This window comes from Vigna angularis, chromosome 1 (genome assembly GCF_016808095.1).
Source record: "Vigna angularis cultivar LongXiaoDou No.4 chromosome 1, ASM1680809v1, whole genome shotgun sequence".
Taxonomy (NCBI): Eukaryota; Viridiplantae; Streptophyta; class Magnoliopsida; order Fabales; family Fabaceae; genus Vigna; species Vigna angularis.
In genome coordinates this window covers 10165389-10190993 of record NC_068970.1, presented here as the reverse complement: position 1 = coordinate 10190993, position 25605 = coordinate 10165389, and the positions used below count along the sequence as shown (strand labels likewise).

At 33.0% G+C, this 25605-nt stretch overlaps 3 protein-coding genes across 8 annotated transcripts; 1 reads left to right on the top strand and 2 right to left on the bottom strand.

The window, feature by feature from the left end:
• Window positions 1-6408: 6408 nt before the first annotated feature.
• On the bottom strand, window positions 6409-10392 carry LOC108347905 (F-box/kelch-repeat protein At1g55270). 6 transcript variants are annotated; one of them, XM_052876514.1, is made up of 4 exons: window positions 10095-10389; window positions 9929-9975; window positions 9464-9798; window positions 6409-8329 (listed from the first exon to the last, which is right to left on the bottom strand). In XM_052876514.1, exons 3-4 carry the CDS (start codon window positions 9488-9490, stop codon window positions 7070-7072), a joined length of 1287 nt encoding a protein of 428 aa, XP_052732474.1. In that variant the 5' UTR covers window positions 9491-9798; window positions 9929-9975; window positions 10095-10389; the 3' UTR covers window positions 6409-7069. The 6 variants fall into 6 exon arrangements, with proteins under 6 accessions (XP_052732474.1, XP_052732479.1, XP_052732481.1 ...); XM_052876519.1 differs by having other exon boundaries at window positions 10126-10389; XM_052876521.1 differs by lacking the exon at window positions 9464-9798 and having other exon boundaries at window positions 10095-10392.
• A 4314-nt stretch (window positions 10393-14706) lies between these two features.
• LOC108329289 (uncharacterized) lies at window positions 14707-17754 on the bottom strand. The gene is made up of 4 exons (XM_017563477.2): window positions 16670-17754; window positions 15384-15563; window positions 15238-15289; window positions 14707-15116 (listed from the first exon to the last, which is right to left on the bottom strand). Exons 1-4 carry the CDS (start codon window positions 16927-16929, stop codon window positions 15024-15026), a joined length of 585 nt encoding a protein of 194 aa, XP_017418966.1. The 5' UTR covers window positions 16930-17754; the 3' UTR covers window positions 14707-15023.
• A 3671-nt stretch (window positions 17755-21425) lies between these two features.
• Window positions 21426-22476, top strand: LOC108323910 (glyoxylase I 4). The gene is made up of 3 exons (XM_017556733.2): window positions 21426-21725; window positions 21903-22008; window positions 22101-22476. The coding sequence occupies exons 1-3, from the start codon at window positions 21583-21585 to the stop codon at window positions 22353-22355; spliced, it is 504 nt and encodes a 167-aa protein (XP_017412222.1). The 5' UTR covers window positions 21426-21582; the 3' UTR covers window positions 22356-22476.
• Window positions 22477-25605: the final 3129 nt, after the last annotated feature.

Here is a 25605-nt window from a genome sequence, read left to right as displayed (position 1 = left end):
CATTATTCAAATCAATCAAATTGTATAAAAATTCAATTCAATGATCACTTATGTATAAATATCTATAAATTTTAGTTATATAATTTACTCAACAAAAAGTTTATATTACTAAAAAAAGACTTATACATAAAGTTATAAATATTACAAGCCATTTATCTTTGTCCATAATGGTTACTTGAACTTCATGTAATCATCTCAACCAAATAAAATCATATTTATTTTGAATAATTGTTAATTTCAAAATTTTAACTTTACCTTATATAAATAACATTACATTTGGTCTATTTAGGTTGTTTGAATTTGAGTATGTAGTAGTTGTAAGAGTAACAATTATGTTAAAAATAAAGAAAATTTGATTAATATCACTTTGATCAAGTTATGACTTTCGCTTAGTAATTCATCAACACCTTTTGAGCAATATTTTCTTGAAAAACAAATAATTGTTTAAAGTGCAAGTTCCAGGAGTGGAAAATATAGTGTTTGAGTAACAAAATTTCTTGTTTTTGTTAACTGGATATCCAAAATGTCACAAAAATATAATTTCTTTATCACTCAAATGATAAGAGTTTTGCAATGGAGAGTTATATCACTAAAATGACCAGGTGATACTTGAGAGACAATGCTCACCAACTCTTTATAACTTGAGTTATAAGAGTTTTACAATGAAAATCAAGTAATGCATGACTAATAATACCCAAAATCTAAATTATTAATCAGCAATTGAACGAAAACCCAACACATGCAAAACTAAATAAAATTGACAAATTCATGAAACAATTTTACATTCCAAAATTCACCTTATATTATCTATTTTAACAAATGCATTTTTATACTAGTTGAGCTTATAACCTACTCTATAACTAGTCTTATCCAAATCGAGGTTGAAACCAAATTTCACATTCATACAAGAAAAATGCATTAATATGCAATCAATCCAAATATCTATAGTTATAATCTTAATAACTTTAGCAAGATAATATTTAAGAAAATTTCGGTAGACAAAATCAAATTTATCCATAATTTAAGATAGATAAGAGGACGAGAGAAACATTTTAGAAAATTAAGAAAACGTCATCAAATTTACCAAAGTACTTATCCAAAGATGAATAAGTTGAGAAATTAAATTTTTCAATAAAACCTGTAAAAAATTGAAATATTGTGAGAAAACCGAGTAAGAATAGGAGAACCTAGAATAAAAGACTTAGTTTTTGTTATGTTCTAGTGGATAAAAAATCTGATAAAGTAAAAGATGAGAAAATATTTTAAAAATACTGGATATTGATGAAGAGAAAAAGAAAACAATTTAAACTAGATGAAAAAGAAACGTGATTATTGCATTAGTTTTTATATTTTATCATTTTTTCTTAAAATATATATTCAATTTTTATTTTATTTTTGAAGTTAATTTAATTTTATTAAATACTCACTTTCATTTTTTATTGTGCAAACTTGTCAGCTTGACAAAAAGAATAAAAATAAATAATTTCTTTTGTAAAATAGTAATTAAATCAGCCGTTGTGAAAAAAAAGATCGAAGAACATCAAAGAGCTTGACACCTTGAGGGGTGAGAAGCCATGGTTCCCCAGTTCACCCCTAAACAGCTGAAACCACAATGCCCAAGGTGGAAGTGGTGATGAGGAAGGTCACTGTGAGTGGCACCTTCGGTTGTGGGAGAAAGAAGGTAAACACGACATTTGCGAAGGAACAAAGAAGGATTCTAGGATTTTTAATGAAGGGTAAAATGGGGATATTAGAATTTATAACAATTGGAGGTGTAGGAAGAAATGAACTTTAAGTCTTGGGCCAATTTATATCCATCGGCCTAAACAAATTAGACCATTGTTTTCTGCATTCTGTCATACCTTTTCCGACACCCAATTATAGCTTAAATTTATCTTTTGGAATATTATAAATAATTTTGGTTTTTTTTTTCAAAAAACAATCACCCCTTCCTATTATGGGAAAAAAATTTGAGGGGTGTTTTACTTTCAAATATAGTTTTTAGTTATTTTCTCATACGAACGCCAATAACACGAAGGGACCTTCTCGATGATAGTTCCGTGAATGAGAATCCACAGCGACGAGTGGGGAAAGTCGGAGGTAGAGGGGTCAGCGACCGCAGTGATGATCAGAGACCGTGGCGGAAAAGGGTAGATTTGCCTACGTTTGACGGGTTGGAGCCTCTTAGTTGGATCAATAGGGCGGAGAGATTCTTTGATATCCAGAAGGTGACAGGCGAAGAAGAAAAGGTGGAGCTCGCGTATATTAGCATGGAGGGAAGTGCAGCTTACTAGTTCAAGTTCTGGAAAGAAAAGGCAAAGAATTGTTCTTGGGAAGGCCTGAAGACAACCATGGTCAACCGGTTTGGAGGAGGATTCCGGGGGACGGTGTTTGAGAGGCTGACGAAATTGCGCCAGGATGGCACGGTGGAGGAGTTCGTTCGCGATTTTGTGATTTTGATGCGACAAACCAAGGGTGTACCGAAGAACAAGTCTTGGGCTATTTCCTCGCCGGATTGCGCGAGGACATCAAGGGATAGGTGAGGATTCAAGATCCCTAGGAGTTGATGGTAGCGGTGCGAATCGCACGCGACGTGGAAGATGCAACGCTACGAGCGGAAGGGGAAACTTGGAGTGGGTTCAAGATTAACCCTTCAGGGTCGCGATCGACGGGGGTAGTGGTGCGATCCGAACCTAATAGACCCGCGATGAACCAGTCCGGAGGAACGAAGAGTATGGGGTCGGTGAGGAGAGAAGTAGTCCCAACCAGTTCGAATGCAAGGGTGAGTACCACGGGGGGAAACGACGACAGAGGAAGAATGGTGAGGAACCTCCCTTACCCAGAATTCCTTAAGAGGAAAGAAGAGGGCCGATGCTTCCATTGTGGGGGGGTCGTTCACACCTGGCCATCGTTGCAATGAGAGAAGTTTGCGCGTGCTGCTTTTGGCGGAGGATGAGGAGGAAGACGTGAGTGAAGAGGTGGTAAACCGTGGTAAGAAATCCATGGAGTTGTCAGCTTGCTCAGCAGAAGGGTTGACTCCACCCAAAATGATGAAACTGACGGGGTGGATTAGAGAAAGAAAAGTAGTGGTGCTCATTGATAGTGGCACCAGCCACAACTTTGTCAGTCAGAAATTTGCAGAGGAATTGAAGTTATTGTTAACAGATACTCTGCCATATCCGGTGAGCTTGGGAGATGGGCAAAAGAAAATTACCAAAGGGTGTTGTGATAAGATTCGACTAAGTTTGGGGGAAGCTATGGTGGATGAGGACTTTTATATGTTCGACTTGGGTGAAGTAGATATTATCTTGGGCGTAGCTTGGTTAGCTAAGTTGGGAGAGGTGATGATAAATTGGAAAGAGATGACCATGGTGTATAACCTGGCGGGTAAAAGGTGAGAGTAAAAGGGGACCCTGCTTTGTCGAGACAACTGGTGGAATCGAAAGCTCTCCTCAAGCTCGCAGATGCTGAAACGTGGACCCTGGTTTGGGATCTGGGACTAGTGGAGAATGAGGTGGACAGTGAGTGGCACGGTGATTTGACTGATGTACAGGAGGCAGAGTTGAGTGCGGTTCTGCACAAGCACTATGGCAGACCAATATCCTGAGTTCAACCTTGAGGATAAGGTTGTTGGGGGAGCGGAGGTTAATGTTAAGAGTTGGAGGGTTTACGAGAGAAGGAATAAACCTGGGAATACCTAACTATATTGGCAGTTAGGAGGAGTGTGTATTCGTTTGTATAAATAGCTAACTGAATAGTTGTGAATAGTTAGTTGATTGTTTTGTAGAAGTCTAACAGGAATTTATCATTCCTGAGGGGGAGGTTAAGCTCTCACAGTTCACATACTCTGTATTCTTTTACTAACAATACAAGAATATATCATTCTTCCTTCTGGGTGTGGGTCTGTTATGTGCCTTTTAGACTGTTTGTGAAGGGTTCTTAAAAGGAAACTTAACAAATTGGTCCGACTCGTCGGATCAAAGTGGGGTTGTAGGATCAAGAAGCCGCTGGATCATCAAGAGAAGACTCTTTTACATTACATTTTCTAGAAAATAAAAGTGGTTCATCGGAAAGGCCGAGTCAAATTCATAATTTATTTTTTAAGCATACCTATCCATTTTTTTAGTGAGTAGTTTGTTTTTTTTTAACTTTTTTTCGAAGTTAATTTCCTCTGTTACTACCATAGAGTCCTACTGAATAAAATACATTTTTACACAATGATCCTGAAAGAAACAAATTTAAAAATTCAGTGGATTGATATAATAAAATATATTTCAAGAGCTTTTGAATTTCACTGTCCTGGATAATTTTAATTGAAAAGTTGAAAACTTAAATTTGTTATAAAATTAAGAACACAATTTGCATTCCATGCTCATTTCTCACATCTACGAGTCCTTTATATGGTGATCGTGCACTATGTTTTGAACACTGAAATGAACACACATAGGATATTTAAATAAAAGAAAAAAATCAGATAGATTAAATGTTAAGTAAGTAGTAATTTTTGGAAAATACTAATTTTGTACATGTATATATAAAACACCAATTAGTATTACTTTACAGGATTTACTAATTTTTTAGCTTATGCTTTTTCAAAATATTTACTTTTAATCTCTAAATAAAATTTTGACTGGTCTTAATTCTTGAGCATCTTATTGTTTTAATTTCTGTCTCATGCCAAACTATGTGCTATTATTTTTATTGACGTTTGTCACAGTTTACTTTTAGATGGTTAAAAAAAAAACTTGGCCAGACTAAAGTTGTGTCAAAATCGGAAAGAGTTAAGAAGAATTTTGCACTATTAATGGTTTACAAAAGAGTTAAGAAAATTTTATTGAGTTGTCATGTGAAAAAAATAACCATTTTTTTTTATGTTATAGAGATTTCGCATCAATTAACTATTTATGTTTCCAATTTATTAATATTATGAACAATTTGTATCCTTAATTAAGTTAGTGTCACATCATATTATACAATTTTGTGATACAATAAGACATATTTGTACCAGGATATAGTAACTATAATAATAATAAGTATAAATGCATTTATTCTCCTTGATTATAGTAACTTAATTTCGTACTTTTATTTAATATTATTACTTTCTTTTATGCTTATTTTTTTTTCCTTGTAGAAATATACTTTTTTTATTTTTAATTTTGAAATATATAATTAAATTATTTTGAATCTGAATGTTAATAATTTAAATGTGAATAGTTAAAGTTTAGAGTAAATTAACTTTCTTTTGTATTTATATATATTTTTTAAGTAAATGCGATTTAGAACTCTCATTTTTAGAGAAGAGTTTTTTGATGTTGAAACTTTTATAGATATTTTGGTCTGAAGTACTAGGCTGATTTGAGGGAGTGAATTTGAGAGGATTTGAAGATAAATTTTTTTGTCGTTTATTTGAGTGAATTTGGAAGTAAATGAGAGTAAATTTAAAAATAAAATTTGTAAGAATTAATATAGAATTGTATTGACGTGACAAATTAAAAAAAATTATTTCCAAATTCACTCTCATTTACTTCCAAATTCACTCAAATAAACAACAAAAAATTTTATCTTCAAATCCACCTCCTCAAATCCACTCCCTCAAATACACTAAACAGAAGAAGGCCTAATTGAGATGACTAAATTCACACTATGTACAAACGCTGTAATAAAAAAGGGTTCATCACTTTCTTTTTAAGAACACTGTATCCAGTTTTTATTTTTTATTTTCTCTCCACCCTTCTATATTTAGTCATTGTGTGTTTTATAGGCTCTTCAACTTTTTACCTTCTTTTCTTTTTTAATGCAGTTACTAAAATTTGAATGACCTTTTCCTTCTTTCAGGCATTACATCCAACGTGACAGACAAGCTAAGGTTCGTAATGATGGCCAAAAAAGTAGGAGGAACTGTTATTTATTTATTTATTGTAATAATTGTATTTAACTTGTGTTTCTATATTAGGAATAGCCTAAAAAATGGGCACAAAAGAATCTATCAATTATGGAGACGTTACAATCAGGGTAGCTACTAGGATATATTTGCTCCTATTATAATTGAAACCTTTTATACCATTTATTTAAAAATTGGTTAATTTAAGTTGAGAGCAGAGTAAACGATAAACGCGCAATTTCGGCTAAACTTGATACGTGTAATTTCGGTTTTGTTCATCCGTGTCTTTTCTCTTTACAGCATGTGGCCTCAGAAATCACATAAAAGTCTAGTTCACACCACTCTACACTCAAAATACCATTGTTTTAATTTAACTAATACAACTTGTGTACCCTTAAATTGATTTCTGACTTTGAAAATATACAGCATATTTCATGTTCAGATTGCATTTTAAGACATGGTTAGGTCTTCCCCCACAAACTATAGTTCTAAACTAAAAATCATGTTCAAACTCTATCTAACAATACTTTGCCAAACAAGACAATCGTAAACGTTTGCACTCTCCATGCAGGGTTTGAGGGGTGCAAACTTTAATTCAAAAAGGCTAGTAGTGTTTCATCACAGTACAAAACTTAGAGGCAACCCTAAATTCTTTTCAGCCTCGACTCCACTTGTGCTCATATATAAACACGTTATGCAAAGAGTTTTTGGTCAGATGGGTGTCCCTACAGAAAATGAGGGTGAAAAATTCATAGATGTTTTTTTATATGAAATTATATTTAAAAACTAATTCTTGAATTTTTCACCCTCAGTTTCATAAGAATACCAAACTGACTCTATGCATTATTCATCTCTCCCTCCAACACGCCAGTCATACATTGGTTGCAGCAACACAGAAGACAAGCTAATGATAAACCATGTTATCTGGTAAGCAACCTACTCAAATTTTTCAAAATGCAGCAGCTGTGTATCAATATCTGTAACTCTATATGATTAGTGAAACATCTCATCAATGTTTCACCTCTTGTGATGAGCATGATGTCAGGGGTTCGAGATGAAACAAAATAATAGACAGCACCATGGTATTCTGCCAAGATTTGACCCACTTCTCACGAACATATACCACAAGATGAGATACTTTAACCGGTTACCAATGCGCATTGTGATTGTTTAGAACTATACAGCCTTTTAAGCTTGAAGAACCTGACAGTGAACTATGTGACTTTTGAGTCGGTTTCTCCCAGCAAGGCTAGACCACAGATTTGTTACCAATGTCTTGAACTGGCCTTTCCCAGCAATAGTTTCCCATAACTGTTCGGCGGAAGATCCTTTCAAATCTTCAAGTTTTGAAACATCAACCAGAGAAATGCTCATATTATTTCTTATGATACAGAGTTTCCCATTCAGGGGGACAAGAGCCGCAGCTTCCAAAGCCCGAGAGCTCCCCAAATGCATTTTACTGTCAATATGCTTGCTCCATGAATCAGTGACCTCATCATAAACCCTAACTTTGCAGCCATCCTTGCAGTCCAAGGCATAGAGCTTTCCATTTAGGGTAGTGCTAGGGTTCCTCCAGCCAGAAACCATTCCATCATAAATCGGGTACCAGCTATCATTCTCTGGCTGGTAGACCTCACTCAGAACCTGCTGGTGAGGACCAAGTCCCTTGAGGAACCACTTCCCATCGTAGACAACTCCTATGAAAGGCACCATTGCAGTGCTCATATCTGAAATAAACGACCATCTATTCTTGTTGGGATCATACACTTCAGCTGATCTCAAGGATCGGTGCACACCCTCATTCTCCCCACCAGCCACGTAGAGGCAATTGTTTATGACACAGGAACCAAAAAAATGCCGCCTTCGAAGCATATCCGGGGCACGGTGCCATTTATTTGTCCTAGCACTGTAAAATATGACGCGTCTCATGGATCCCTTTAGTGGGTCCTTTCCACCAAACAAGTACAGGTGACAGCCATTGAGAACAGCACAGCCAAAACCAAGAGCTCCTGAATATTCCCTTGGAACAGGTGGCAGGGGCTGCCACAGTTGGTACACAGGATCAAAGGCATGCCATGAGATTTTCCCGTCTCTGTCCCTCTTAATAACATATATCCACTCTTCTGCAATTCCAAGACTCTTGCGGAGAGAATAAAAGAAGTTACCAACCAAAAGACGATACCATCTTTTGCAGACTTGCCGAAGTTTGCGATGCTCAACACGGGGGACACGAATTAGGCAAGCAATAGCTAGATCATCAGGGAGTCCTGGAAGTAGAGGGGATTGATTGCGGCTTCTGTCACCACGTGCTGGCTTGTTTCTAGTTGGGTGAATAGATGGTTTAATATCAGGCCGAAGACAGAGCTTTGTTCCAGGGACATACCTTTTTGCTCCAGCAACAGTTTTCAGGCCCGTATCTACTCTGCATAGACATGCAGTTGTATCGACCTGCATAAACACATTTGAAACAGAAAAATTCTTTATCTACACTTAAAATGGAAGTATATTTTCCTTTTTTGCTGTAGTGCGATAAATTATGAACTCATACATGAGAAATTGATGTCTCTCAGCCTATAATACAGATAATACTCCAGATGCAGCAGAGATAGCACCTCGTTTACTAATTTGTAATAGCTTAAACATTAATCGTGAGAGCTATCTTTCAGGCTCAGATAAATTCATATGTTAACATAAGCCAATCACCAGTTTACAAATCATGAGAAATAATTTACAATAAGCTTTATTGTATTTTGATGAATATTGAACTGAAAGAGTTGACACAATTTGACAAGGCATTTGAAGGTCTTATGTAAGCAAACCTTCATAGAGTCCAGGGTAATTTCAAATCTTAAACCTCAGAAATATTTGGCCCGTGTTAGAAAGCAATTTAATCCATTAGTTTTGCATCCAACAATCCCCACATTTCTGAATGTAGAGTACGCTTAACTATTTAGGAAAAAACACAAGTGGTGTCACATTACTGAAAATTTAGCAGTGAGATTATACAAAATATTATCCCCATCTAAATACCCGGATTACAGCGTTTAAATATAAGAGTTTCTCATCTATCATGGCCCAAAAGCTTGCAGCAACATTTCATCGATTAAAAGAAAATTACACACAGAAATTTCGCAGAGGTTATAATGCAACATATAGAAGATCGAAGGGTAAAGAAATAAATGCTCTGTAAGCATTGGCATGCAACAGAACAAGACCAGAGCTCCTTCAAACCACCCGAATCCTCAAGCAACGATTCCAAAAGTCTTCCTTTCATCCCACAACACCCCAGAAAGTGGTATTTCTTGAAGCTTCCATTTTCGGACAAACACTTCTAGAGCTCTTTTGAAACAACATATTAGGTCAAGGCAAACATCAGCAATTAGATCAGTAACATGGACACAGAAAGACCAAACCCAGACGGTTTAAATAGCAAGAGTTGCGATACTTTCCAAAGAAATGACCAGACAAAAAAGGGGAACTCAAACCAACCTAGCATTGGTTTACCTCATAACCTAAACATGAAAATGACATATAAACTAGGAAAAAGAGAGAGGAATAAGAAGAAGCGTGTAGATCAATTACCAAAGGAGGCTGAATAACTCTGTCCATCTTACTGGGCTTCAAATTCACCTCTTCCGACAAAGATAACTCCACAACCAACACCACTGAAAATCGAGTCTTTGTCCCTCAAACTCCATACCGTACACGAAATTCGAGAGAATCCAGTCCCATAATCCCCTTCTACTTCCCTCCCAGTTCAATTTAACTTGCAAGAAAATTGAAACTTCAGAGCGAAATTTGAAGCACGTTCTCTCACAACAACGAGTCAAGTGTGGCGGAACCAAATCAATCACAAAAGATGATCAAGGAGAGCCATGTGGAATACGAGAAGCTCCACATCGAAAATTGCCAAGAATCTAGTCAAATCAAATGCCCTAAATCTTATCTGGTGAGTTTAAAGAGGGGAAAACCTAAATGCGAGACAGCGCGAAATTGGGGGCAAAGGGGAAGCACTGAAAGAGGAAAAGAGACCCCTTTGGTTCTTACCATCAAACTTCAGTGGAGTTTAGGGCCCATCTCCTCAACGGCACAACCTACCAAGCATAAGAGTGTGTTCAGCAAGAGAACTAGAAGAAGGGATGGTAAGACTTTGAGAGAGAGAAAGAGCAAAATGAAATTGATTTTTTTTTTGAAAAAAGGAAGCAAAGCAAACCATTAAAGCAGGAGAGAAGAAATGATGACACCTTGGTGGTTGCCCATTGGAGAATTGGAGAAAAGAGGAACATTTGACAACTTGGGTTGGAAGATAGCTATTGTTTTGTTTGTTTGTTTCTTTGGAGACTAGGAGGGTTTTGGTTTGTAAACGGGAAAGTCAAAACTCCAAATCAAATACAATACAATACAAATACCACAACCACTCCTTGTTACTGTGGAGTTGAAGATTGAACTATGCAAACACTACAAAGGCAGACAAAGATTCAGAACAAAATAACATGGGTCCACCTCTGCAGAAAAAATGAAAAAAGAATAATACTCCACCAACTATATATTTAATAATGTAATGTAAGATATGTTGCAGGGTGCATGTTTTGTTTGTTTGACCCACCGCACTGCATCTGCATCATCACACACACATCGTGTAACTATTCCCACTCCACCAAGGGTAATTTGGTAGTTCTGCTGGCTGGGAAGGTGGTGGGTGTCCTATCATCCTTTGCATATGATTAGAAACGGGCCCTGCCAGAGGGTTTACTGCTTAGTTACCAACTACTTACTTCCATTTCTCCTTTTTTTTTACTCCTTCCTGCACTCAAAATTATTCTTATTCTGATTGGATTATCATAACTAGCCTACCTATATATGCTTTTCCAGTTTTACTTATCTTTTTCTAGATGTATAATTACTACAACTCCTTTTTAGTTAGTTTCAGTACCAGTAATAATTGTGTTTAATTCATCTTTACATTGTGCAAAAGAATAAGTTAATTACAATGCATAAAAAATACAAGATATTATGCTCCAATCGCCTAGTAATGTTTTTTTTAAGGAGAATCAAAACACCTAAGCTGAGAGGATAAAAATCTAACAAAGCATGTATGGTGTTCAAGTAGTGTTCAATTGTTTTAAATCTTACAATCGAGGATTACATTTTTCAACTAAAAAGAATGAACTTTTTTTAAGAGATGCTTATGAATGGAATTGAATCATTCATACTTTTATGTTAATGAGCATGGTTCGTGATCATGCATGTTGTGTTTCACTCATTAGAAATTTGGCAGAGGCTATCGGTGGGGTCTCTTTTTATTTAATTTTTATCATCACCAATAAATAATGCCATTGTAGATGAAGTTACGCGCTATGTGTTGATTATCTTATCAGTCTCTCATGCTTATTGAATAAACGTGAAGAAAAAGGTGCATGCACTTTAAAAAATCTTCAGAAGTCCTATTTGCCCTTTGTTGTTGAAGTAGTTTACCTTTAGCTTGCAAGCTTTTCCAAAAATCTGCTAGAGCTCTAAGTATGGTCTAAGAAATGGCATATGAGTGCAGTACAGTATCTTATTTGCAAAGATACGTTTCTGGAGTGATGAGCCATGCTTTTCCATATCAGTGGGATTTCATTCCTCATATAAGTCCTTACCATGAAACACCTTTCCAGCTGGACACTCCTATCACATGTTAGAGCTCTTTTAGGCTTTAGCAACTTAGGAGTATAATCTTTCAACCTCCATGACCATTAAGCAGACAATGTCCTTTTTATATTCCCATTTGAAGCAATAATTCCAATTACATGACGTAACTAAAATGGCCCCACTCAACTCTATTTCTTTCTGCCAAAAACTTTCCACACTCCTCAAAAGTTTAAGACAGATCGGCTAATGGAATATGGTATTGATTAAACTCCACTTTCGGTAACAATTTCTTCATCATGATGTTGTGTGAGGCACAATACTTGAGAGTAGTTAATTAAAACCGCAATTGATCTGTACCCGAACTCCATGGCTCTACAAAATGAATGATGTGAGCAAATATATCACCTAGAAGATATTACTTAGCTGGGTTAATTGAAAAATTATGACCTTTTATGCATTCAACAATGGCGGGTCCAATCAAGGAAACGTAACCACTATCAGAAACATTACATATACACTGGAATTGTCCGTTTCATTTGAACATACTAGTGGTGTTAGAAATCAAACAAGATGGCCAACGCAAGGCCATGTGCATCCTTCAAAAAGCTGCATAATTCAACCCTATCGTTGTCAAGAACGTTACTATCTATATTTCCCTTCTCAAATATACAAAGATTTGCCACAAAACAAAGCAGGGTGCAGAGTTGGTAGTCACCATCATTTTTAGCTAATGCTCTCATCCCATTTCGCAAAAAGCAGAGTTCTTTTTCGGTGCCTCCCTATCGTAAACAGTTTCAATTTTTTTATGTAACTTTGACAATTCAGTGTATACCAATAATGGTATTCACAAAAATGTGTTGAGCACTAAGGATGAGAAGGATCAATGGAGCCACTTTTCCTTTTTGGAGAAGGAGATATTGATGTGGAGAGATGTCATTCTCAACCTTGGGAACAAGACATGTTGAGGTCCTTGTGTTGTGGGAGGCGCACAGTTCATGCTTATTTCTTTGTGGCTCAACCTCAACCATTAAATTCCAAGGTATATACATTAATTTTGGTTATTTATTTTAGACTAGATTCAAATAAAAAGCAATTTTAATCAATTTTAATATTTTTGTACCACGGTAATTTTACAATATTTTACAATCAACAAACAAAAAGTATAATATCTATTGTTTTTGAGATATTTGTTTTACAACAATACATAATATACCCATTTGTGAGATGATGATCTCATAAAGAATTTCACCAATACATATTTAATTTTGACAATTGTATTTATTTATTTTAATAATATTGAGAGATAAGTCTAAATAAATCCTATAAAATCAAATTGTAAAATAAGATTTGTATTTATCTATATATTATAAATTTATTATACATATTTATTTCAAATACAAAACTAAACACTAATTAATAGTCTAATAATATATGTTTCATTAATGTCTAGTATAATGTTTGACATGATGCATATATAAGGGTGGAAAAATGTATTGAAGATTCCACGTCAACTAAAACTTAAACAAATTTATAATATATAAAAGTTTATAATAATATATAAGTGATTGTAACATAATCTTATAAATTGTGGATTAAGTTAACCTTACAATGTTAACTTGTCTGGTAAATTTTGATAGGAATATTTTTCTAAAATTTTCATTGATTAATTAATATTTCTAATTAAATAAATGAAACAATTATTATACTTAAATGTTGAATTATTTTAGTATAATTAATAATTAAAATTTAATTTATATATTAATAATTTAAATTATAATATTATTATATACTTACATCTTTAAATTATAATTTTTGATGTTATAATAAAAATGGACTAATGAGTTAACCTGTTTTACCCTGCTAATTTGACATATATCAAAGCTGATTAAAACCCACTTTAACACTCTTCCGGTGTATATTCATGAGAACACTTTGACATTGAAATAAATTAAAAAAATCTAAGAAGACATTCCTCTCCTCCCATCAAATGAATATTTTCCCACCCAATTATTATTATTTTATGAATTTTACCAACTAAACTTTTTCTCACACATTTTAACTATCTTTATTAGATATATAAAGAAAGTGCTAATTTATTTCTATAAAATGACATCAATATATATATTATATCGAAAACCATAGTCGCTTTCCCACTAATATAGTGGTCAAACTTACAGCAATTGAAAATTAAAGGTGATAAAATGTGCCAAAATTAAAAACTTAATGATAAAATATGAGAAAAAAAATATAAAACACACTATTAAGTGTAAAAAATATGGAAGATTATATCTCGGTTTCCTGTTGAGGGGAAATTCTTTTGGGTCAGCTAGTTTATTCAGCTTTAGTACACCACCATTAATTCACTGTTTGTTTATTTATTTAGTTGCTAGGAATCCCAGTGACTTCGGAATGCAGCCAAAAAATACTGGCACTGCCGAAACCAATTTAATGCATAATCAATCCAAAGAGGTCTGATCGTACAAAAACGTGGGAGAACACATTCATGTTTGCTCATTTATTCTTGAATAATTGAAAGTCAAACTACATATAATTTCAAAAAAATTCTGAAAAACAAGTAAAAAGAAAAGAAAATGGATCAGTCAAATAAAAAAACTTCTATTTGAAAAGGGAAAATGTGGAAAAATAGAAAAATCTTAGTACCCACGTGTAACAGTGTATACACAGTTTGATTTGTTTCAATTTTACAAGGAAAAAGAAACTGAACTAATTTTAATAATTTTGTTTATTTTGTTTTATCAATAATACATATATGTCAGAAAGTATGCATAATCTAAGAAAAAAAATCTCCTAAATTCATAACTTCAATTGAACTTCATTAGTCACACCAACAACTATATAAAGCAACGCCTTTTAGGAAAGAGTAAAGTAACCTAAGTACAAAACATTTTTTTTAAGAAAATGGCCAATGATTTTCAATTTTACTTCTATGGGGGGACAGAGGCAGGATATTCCCAACTTAAAGTGACATCATAAAGCATGTGCATAGATCACTCCAATATGGTAATTTTTCATTACCAAAATGTTAAAGCTACTCTCAATGAACTGGTAAGACGATAATGTTACCTATGAGAAAAGTTTTAAGAGAATCAAGCTTTCATGGGCAACATGGGAAACTTTTAAAAACTTTTGAGGGCTTATATGAACCCTTCTTGTACTGCCACCGAGAAAACGTGTAAAATAAAAATGCTGCTATGATATCATAAACCGAAGGTAACCAACTGATAGAACTGAACACTTTACCAACAAGTCCTATATCTGTACCTGCAGTAACTAAGACCAGCCGCATTACCATCACTCTAACCCAATGAAACAGTATGGATGAAAAGAATATTAGCTCACTGTTAGCGCCGGTTTAGGAAAGCATAACATTTAATACATCATGCCAGTCGGAGACAAAACTTCAAACCACATAGCAACCAATCACTCATTGACATGTGTTAGAAACTCTTATCATCTAAGTCAGTACTATTCCTCGCTTCAATCATGAGGCTTAATCTGTACGGAGTTCGTCATAGTATTCAGGCCGCAGTGTCCCAATAATGAGGTAAGGGATTACTACCATGCATGCCATAAATAGTGTAAACTGCAGAGCATATGGCAACGAGGTGATTAGCACAATTTTACCCTTTTGGCGGTATATAATAAAACAAGAATATAAATTGCACTAAACATAAAAACAATGAAAAACGAAACTACTGATATACCAGAAGAGGAAGTGTCAAAAAACTCCATATTGGCCACAAAGCAAAGGAGAACCTATAGAAGCAAGGGATAGAGTCAAGAAAATAAGAAAACGCCTTAACACAAAATACAATTGAGATATAACATGGAAGATCTGGCAGTTCCTTACAAGCAAAAGGAGATTATTCCAAATACCGTGACGAATGGCAACACAGATAAGGTTGTTATTTCCCATTTTTTAAATCCCCATTTTTCATCAAATCTTCGAGCACTCCAGGCCAAGAACGTTGTATAAATGAAAATTATTGTATTCAAACCAATACCTATCATCCCAAGATACAAAGGCAGTCTGCAATAAAATGAAGATTGTGAAAATTATGCTAATGATACAAAGTAGTGGTAGAATCTAATCTATCAGAATCACAACAATTAAATATTCCGATCCCTTTCGGTATTTCAAATTTATACATCTGCAAACATATACAACCACGCTCATCAAAATAGGTTTTATTTCCTATAACTCGAGAGGGGTTAGATCCAGTGAAATAGTATAATAAAGGTCATTTCATGTCCAAATATCCGTTAGGATGTTGTTTAGCTTAATATATCCATGGCAGATATATGCATGTCTACGGCTGGGAGTCGATAAGATTTAAAGAATCATGTCATATTACAGGATGATGTCATGGGTTACAAAGTAAGGACCATTTTTATGTTCAGGATTGATGATTTAATCTTTGCTTCAAATTAATTAGGACAACAATCAATGAGTTGTTTGAAATCCAAAGTTGAAGAAATAACAATGTAATCAAGATATGGATATCCTAATTGAAAAGGAATCACATACTAGAGTTTCTCCAAGTAAAAATGCACATAAATATCATCCCCTCTCCACCATTCAAGAAATAGAAGAAAAGGCTAACCTGTTTTTTATTTTATAAATGAAGGGCATATGCTAGTAAAATAGATTTTGCTTTCCCTATCATTCCCACAGTCTACACCTTCTAAACTGTACGATTTCACAACTATCCCAATGACACATTTTGGCCTAAGCATTGCCACTTTAATTAAGTAACAAACCACACTTGAAGATACAGAGTATTGACCAATATCTTCCGTTCCTAGGTCCTCATCAATTGTTCATGGCTCATAATGTTGTCAACTTGACAATGATAGTAGGCAATATCAAGAAGCACTTCAACTAATGACAGGTAGGGAAAAGTTTACGAGTTAGGCAGAACTCCATATAATTCATATATTCAACATGTTCCTGAACTAAGTCAAGGAATTGCAGCTATTTGTTGCTATCATGGTTGGTACAATAATCTTCCATGAATAATGCATACATTAGCCGCTTAGAAACAATGAACTCTGCGATTGTCGAAATACCAGTGGAAGTTTATGACTATAATTCAAACCAATATGCATAAAAGACTGCAATTTGAATGTTGTTACCTTCTAATTCGACTGTCATGGCACAAAAGATGTATCATATTGGATTTTTGATCGCCAAAGTACAGAATAAAAGCCGCCGAAGCAAGCCAAAGAAAATTTTCCAGCATCTCAATCCACGTCTTTGGTGAAGGACTAGGGGCCAAAAAGTGACGGTGCCTCGAACATGCATCATCCTCTAGGTCATCACCACTGCTTGAATACCCCTGGCTATGCCTCTGCCTCATAAATCCACCACCCCCTCGCGGTGTTCCACCAGACATTGCAAATAAATTGCACAAACACCACCTCCCAACTAGTACCAACACAAACCACCACAACCTACCTAGATCCTCACCCTCCTATTCGCAAGACCAACCATCCAATTATGCAATATAAAATATAATTTACCACAAAATCAATAAACAAAACACCTCTGATCTAATTTAATCACTCCATGAACCAATGATACACTTCCCAAATCCCAATTACGCGCCACGAAGCAATCCCTTCTTGACGAATATCATGACCTACAAATTCACAAAATACAACAGCAACCACAGCAACCGGGGCATAGAAATCATCGTTGCATACAAAAATCTCAACCTAGGAATGATCACACCGATGGAAGGAAAGGGCGTCTGACAATGACCCTCGCCAACCTCGAAAACCCGACTCAGTAACGAAATCTCACCCACCAACAATAATAAAGAAAAAGGGAAAAAAGCGAATTGGGAATTTAACAATCTAGCAGAGCCGAAGAGGAGTAACTGAAAATTGGCGGAAACCCAGTTGACGCAGGAGGGCAATAACACTGAATCTTGAAGAAAGACACGATCTTGATTTGATTAGAGCTACCCAAAAACAGAAACTGCGATTGGGTTGCAGGGATGAGTGGAAAGAAGGAGGGTTTGGCAGTCGTTTCGTGTGGGCGCAGGCACATGCGTGAGCGTTTTTTCTCCTGATAGAGTAGCAAATAGGAAAGACAAAGAAGACAAAGGAATAAGAGTTACGGTACTGTTTCAAGTTCCTCCATAAAAATAATAAGGATTTGTTGATGTAAGTAAGGGAGATTCCTTTCGTGTCTCTATTTATTCAGGAACCCTTCGAATCTTCCTCCAACTCTTTTATTTCAAAATCATTTCATTCTCAATTTCAATTAAACAAAACAAAAACACGTGGAAGCTTCATTCCAACTCCATTTCTCTTTTCTGAAAAAATAGGATTCGTTACTCCATCTATCTCATTAATATGGTATGAGCAGATTCTCAGCAAATTTGGATTTAACAATTTGATATATTTTATCTTATTAATTAACTCTCACGTTATCTTATTTTCCAGAAATATCTTCAAAATGCACTTCTATTTTACAACATTGATAGATTTAATTAAAAACAAGCCTAGGAAAACTTTTTTTACAGGTTTTTTTGGATGAAAAGGGAATATATTTCCAAAAAAGAAATCTTTCAATAAATAAATATTTCCTTCCAATAAAACTAAAAAATTAATACTTTCTCTATTTTCGAGTAGAGAATGAGATTCTTTAATCAAAACATATAATTCAAATTATTGAGACTTTCTATTAGAAGACGTAGACAATAATATTGTGATAAGTGGCTTAAAATCAAATAAGAAAGGAAAATTTATAATCTAAGAGGTATTATTTTTCTTATAATATTTGGTTAAATGGAAGGGGAGAATATTTTACCTGACGACAAATAATTTGTTTAAACATTACGTGTGATGGGAAAATGAACAAGGTAACCTTTTCTTATAATTCATAATGGAAGGCAGAGATTTTCAAAATCACTTCAGTTTTATGTCTAATAGTTTTATATTTCAAAATATAGAATTATTTTTATCAATACACTTAGATTTTGTCTAACATATTAAACCATCTTAAGACAAATTTATAATATCTGGATTTTGACAATTGTAAAAGAAAAAGGTAATGTAATCTTGAAACTGGTTATCCATAAAAATAGCAACATTAGATTCTAAGGTTTTGGAAAGTAACTTGTGATTTGATCATTGTCCAGCTCTGCATGTCTAGATTGTTAACAAGTGTCTTCTTCTCATGTAATCTCCCCTAAAATCTTTTTGTCATTAAGTTGGAGTTCTTGTAGCAATGTGAACTTTATGAAAGTTTTGAAAACCACTGACATTGCTACAGTTTCCAATTTTTTAATAACATATATTAAAAGTTCAAGATAATTTAAATATTTTTTTTCTCTTTTATCTTTAAAAACAAAATTATAACATAATTTTACTTAACTGACAATATTATATATATATATATATATATATATATATATATATATATTACGATTTGAAACATAATAATAGGATATTTTTTAGAAACTAAAATCAGAGGAGAAGTGTGATTAAGAAGGAAGATTTTTTTTTTTATTTTTTAAATTTCATATTGTACTTATAATACATTTCTTTATCAGCAAAGCGTTAGCCTAAATATCCCAGTTTTTTTGGTTCTGTTTATTCACAAAATTGTCGACATTTAATAGGTTAACATCATGGACCTTTTGGGAGACGAGGCATGTAACTGTTCATCACTGACATCCACGCATGTGTTTATTATTATTATTATTTTAAAATTTAGTTTTCATTCTTTTAATAAATTTGATTTCATTTATTACTTTAAATATTTAGTAGTTTCTTTGTCCACCTTTACGTTTTCTTAACATAATCATATAATATCATTTACCAAAGTTTAATTTAACTCTCAAAACTAATCAGATGCGGAAAAACTGCTCTGTGGTTAAACTTTAATGTTATAATAGCACGTTCTACTTACCAAAACATTAGGAGTTTGAGTTTTAAGTATTACAAAAACTATAGAAACTTTAAGCTGGTCCAACTCAACTCAATGTTTTTAACGAGTATACCTTTTTAAACATTTATCTATTAATGATAAAAACTGTCATTTTAATAATAAAATGCAATTATTTAGTTTAAAATATACAATTAATAATTTATGTTTTACTTGTTTATTAAATAATTTAACATAAAAGAATTAAATTTACCACAATCTATCTCATACTCACCCTAAAAAATATTATATATTTTTAAAAATTAATTTACTATATTGATTAAATCATGATTTAGCATTAAACTATTAAACATTTAACTGTTGTTTTAATCAATTCAATTTAAACTTTTATACTCAAACTGTTATTATGATTACGTTGCAAGGCGAAACTGGAATTAAGAGCATCTTCAATTTTATAATTATTTAGAAGGTTCTTAATACTACTTTGATTTGACCAGTCTCATCCATATTTAATTAAAAATTTAAATAAAAACTATTCCCTTTCAATCTAAAAATTCAACAAATTTTATACACAAAATCTCGCGTGAATACCATAAAAAGAAAAGAAAAACTTAACAAATAGTTTATTAGTCCTTCACGAACTCAGAAATCATCATACTTATGAAATTATTCCTCTTAATAACTTGGATTCATTCAAACCCTAATGATATTTTACTGCTAGTACTTTTAAATATAATCGGATAAAATCTGGTAAGATTTCTAAACTTAGTAGGTCATGAATATGAATTAAAATTATACTTCGATTATCAATTTGAAAATTCAAACCATATCATACCTTAATTAGTAAATTATACATCTTTTATGATTGAAAAGTAAAAAAAATGCGTTGCACTTAAAGGATAAAGATTTTTACCTGAGATCTAATTATGTATATTAAAACTTTAATTTCTATGTACAACTAATATTATTTCAATGCCGATATTAATTAAAAATTAATATAATTATATTTTGTAACAAACACAGTGTCAATAAACGAAAGATCACCTAGATTTGTATTTTAATAAATAAATAAATAAAATTGTGGGCTTATTTCCTAAAAACATCCTTTGACTTTTTTTTAATGAAATTTCTTGCGTCAATCACTCATTTTTTTTTTTTGCATTCTTCTCAGTTCTATATTTTCTTGCGTGGAAAAAAGTTGAGTTATATTTTTAATTCCTGAAATTTGAATAATTTTGATTTTGGTGTCTTGAATTTTAGTCTTTCAAAATTAAAAACGATTTTAATCTCTAAATTAAAGTAAGTTTTTTATGATTTAAGGTTTACATTACACGTTTAAGGTTTAAAGTTGACTATAATCCTTCGAAATTAATGTTTAGGAACTAAATAAATATTTCTAAGACTAAAAGAAATAAAATTAGCCCCGAAATTTGAAGACCAAACATAGTGGAACCTAAAAAACATCTCGTCCAAATCCTTACAATGTATAATTTGATAGATTTGAATCGTGGTATTTTTTATTTTTGAGTATATAATAATAATATGATTAAGATTTAATTTAATTTTAGTCAAAGTATTTTATTTTTTTAACCCTGAATTAAAAATAATAATTCTGAAATAATAGAAAGAACTTTCACTTGTTAAGAATCGGATAGAAAATAAAAAATGGTTGTTGGAAGGTTCATGTTGACAGTTATCTGCGTTTGAATTGCAAGTTTCTCAATACTTATCCGCAGTTTGAGCAATGACATGTTTTTGTCCGCTACAAAAAGTAATAGACTAGGTCACTACGACACACACAAACTAACGTGTCGGTGAAACAAGATAAGTGTTACTTGCTGTCTGGTCCTGATTCATCAACAAGAAATCTACGTGTAACCAAATCGTTGTCTGAATCCAATCCCAACTTCAAACACGAAACTTCTAAAACATGCAGGAAAAAATATTTGCATATCCCTAACAACCCACTATAAATAGAAGCACGCATAACATAGGCCAACCTCGTTTTTCTCTATCTTATCGACAACATTCTTCGATACGCTTGAAACTAATTTCTGCACCGCCATATACCTCTCAGAAGAACCACTTTCTCATCTTCTTTCTTCTTAACTGTTTTGCTGATTGATAGAACCCAAAAGGGACAGAAGGAATGTCGAACCCTCTGCAACTCAAGTCATTGAATCATATCTCACTTGTGTGTGCATCACTGGAGAAGTCCGTTGAGTTTTACGTAAACGTTCTCGGGTTTTCTCCTGTTAAAAGACCTACTTCGTTAGACTTCAATGGTGCATGGTAAGCTTAATCATTTGTATTACTGTGAGCATATATCATTGCAAAAATTTGACAGAAACTTTGGTTAATTCAATATGCTCTTAACTAAAGCTAAAGCCAAAGCATATGAAACAGAAATTTGCATAGAAATTGAATATACTGATTAATTGCCTTTTTGTTTGATATTGATCCTGGTAGGTTATTCAATTATGGCATTGGGATACACCTTCTCCAATCAGAAGAGCCACGAGGCATGCCCAAAACTACTCCCATTAATCCTAAGGACAACCACATTTCTTTCCAAGTATTTTTCTCTCTTCCTGTGCCATTTCAACTTTGATGCATAGTCTTTAATACATATAATATACTTAACGAAGGAATTATGCATTGTTGCAGTGTGAAAGTACAGCAGCTGTGGAGAAAAGACTGCAGCAAATGGAGATAGAGTACGTGAAGAGCAGAGTAGAGGAAAGCGGAATCTACGTTGATCAGCTATTCTTCCATGACCCAGATGGCATGATGATCGAAATCTGCAACTGTGATAACATCCCTATGGTGCCTTTATCAGAGGACAAACTATGGTCATGCTCTCGCTTCAATTGCAATATTCCAAACCGACAGCGCCAGATTCAGCAAATGATCCCTATGTAGTACTAAGTTTCAAACACTTGCAATGTCATGTCTGCCTGTACAAAATTATCGCTTGTAAATTATGTTGTATGTTAGTAATTGTAATAAAATTTTCTTCATGATAGTAAAAATCTTTCTTCAACGTTTTTGTCGTTTACCGAGCTGTTATAGTACCTGCAACACCATCACCTATCTTCAGTGGTCTGGACTGCGCGTGAACTGATAACCCATTTACTCCTAGCAGTCTAAGATCACAGTTTCTGATAGGTTGTGAACTCCTTGATATAATTATACGTAAAGATTTATACTTTACAATAATTTTTCTGCCTAATGCCCGAGTTCCAGTCTCATGAATTGAACGTGTAAATTCATTCATTTTCTTCAAGGAATTTTAAAAAAATTGCTTTCAGGATGTAACATGTTCCGACAATAATTTAGACAGCTTAACTAACAACTTTTTTTATGCAACTGAGAAAAATTATACGTTTTTACGTTAACTGAGTCAGAAACTCGCAAAAATTAAATGTATAAGTTTATAACCTTTTTGGAGACTACTTACAAAAACGAGCAAGTTAGATATAAACTATGATTTCCAATAATAATTTGCTATAACAGATCAGGAAGAAAAAACATTAGTGTATTTATACTAAGTGTTCTTTTTAAAATCTTTTGAAAATCGAGTTTAAGAATGAATTTGACCAAATTTAAAATTATAAAAGAAGAAAATACGGAAGAGGAGTATGAGAAAACAGTTTTATTTATACCAAGTGTTTATTAAATCTATTGCAAACTAAGTTCAGGAATAAGTTTAGACCAAATCTCTGCAGGATCAGATCAAATTAAATTTGTTTTAATAACCACTAAAAAGTTTTAAGAAGATTTTTCAGTTTAATAAAATTTGAAATCTGCAACATTTACCCTTCAAATCTAGTTGTCCAAAGCGAGGTTGATTAAACCTTAATTAGTGTCTCAACCCGATGATTGCAGAGAGAAATAAACTATAATTTTGGGAAATTATAATAGAGAAGGTTACTGCACACGATGTGTATATTTTTAAGGAATTAAGGTGTATGAAGAAATGAGTTTAAATAACAACTGGTGTAGTTCTTGAACAACAAGGATTTCGTGGCAAACACCCTACACATCCAGTAAGACCAAAATAAAATAGACAGAGAAATATATCTGTCTTTTTATATTTTTTTTTCTCAATAATTGAATGAATTTGGATACACAAAAAGTAGAATTTCTCAAATTAAAAGTTCTCGAAGATGTAAAGAAGAATGCTTAGCAACTGGGAAGCTCTCTGTATTTGAAAATAAAACAATTGGGGTAGCATACCATGGAGAAACAGTTCAATACCGATCCTTTAATAGCTTTGGTTATGCCACTCATGTTGAAGCATATTCAACAAATAGTGAAGATGTTAAAAGAAAAATAAGTTTGACAGAAGCGTAGGAATATAAAAGGCAAAAGAAAAGATAAATTTGATTCAGAAATTTTCTGAAATTAAATATTGGATCGGTAAAAGATCCCTTTGTGATGGAATCTGCAAGATGAAAAAGGATACTGAGGAAATATTTAGTTTTTACCTTTGCAAAGGAATTGAAAGCTGAAAAAGGGTGAAAATAGTTGAATGAAGGAAAGGTTTGAGGTTGATAGAGGAAAGTGAAGAAGAAGGAGCTCCCTTCAGTCCAAAACAGCATGAAGTTGATGCAGAGGGTGTTTTGGGCTGCAAGAGAACTCCTATTTCTGCATCTTTCACAGATGAACAAACAGGAATGAATGAGAGTGTAGGTAAGAAGGAAAAGAAGGTCCTTTATAAGCACTTTTCCTTCGATTCAATTAATGGTCAAAATAATTCAGTTCAATTAAATTTGGTGCATCTAGAAAACATAAATTAGGTACTCATTTATAACTGAACCTACCGTTACTAGGCACAGAGTACCTCTTTTTTTTTTTACAACTCCTGCTTTACTTGTCCCTCAAGCGATAGGACCTAGCCACCATAGGCATAGCTGTAAAATCATGCTTCCTTTCATCACTTCATCTTCTTTCCCTACCAAAACAACCATGTAAACTAAACTATTTTCTCTATTCATTACCAAAACCAACATCAAATATAACATGCAAATGCATCATACATTAGGGATGCATTTTATTATTTATAACTTAAATTTCTTACTTTATCTTTTAGGGCTTTAATTCAGGATTAAGACTAATATTTATATATTTATATAATAAAAAATAAATTATTTTACATTATGAAAATTAACACCAACATAGAAAGTTTTTTATCAACATTAAATTATAAGCGTTATTTGTTCAGAATATTATTATTTTGATGCGAGATCCTTAAAATTAAGGAAACGGTAAGAAACTCTTGTTGGAAACGTTCTAAATCACTCTGCACTAATAATAGGTCGGTTATTCTTTCTGTGTTCCTTTGACCTTTGAGATAGTAAGTTTCCTTCTACCTCCGCTTCTCTTCTGGTTCACAAAAATTTGTATCTTCATAAAAGTTTGTATTTTTTTCTTCAAAAATTATTTATGTCGAGTTTGGTAGGTATAAAAATAAATTAATACGATAAAATTGTACTAGCAATAAAAAAAAACATTTAACAAGTGTTTGGTTGAAAAAAATGAAGAATAAATTAAGAGAAAAAAATAATTTTTTACCACTTTAAAATATTTATTTCTTTTTTTTCGTTAAATACTTTTTTTTTTCAAAATAAATTCATTTAAAAAAGCTTACCCAAATAAATCAATTCTTACTTTAATTTTTAAACTACACCTATTTACTGTTCACGTTGAGAATTCATTTCAAGAATTTGACTCTCTAAAAACGGAATTCTCAACGCACCTACTCCGTACTGAAAACCGAACGAAATTTAATTCCTGAAAAGTTGATTTTTCTTGTCTAATTTTTCTATTGTTTGTTAAAAATTTGGAAAAAAGGAGGAAAAGAAAATTTAGTGACAGTATTCACTATTAAGAATTCGGAATGTGTGAAGAGTAAACGAGTTTAGTTTAGAAATCAGATAGATTTATTTGGGTGATTTACTTTTTGAAATGGATATATTTTGCGAAACAAATCGTAAATAATTCATATTATTCCTATCATTAGAAAACTACTAAAGAAGGATTTATATATATAGTAAGGGAAAGAAGAAAGGATAGAAAGAAAATAAGTAGTACCTGAGATAATTTTTAAAGTTGAATCATAAGAGATAAATATATATTTATATATATTAAAAATAATAACTGAAAAGAT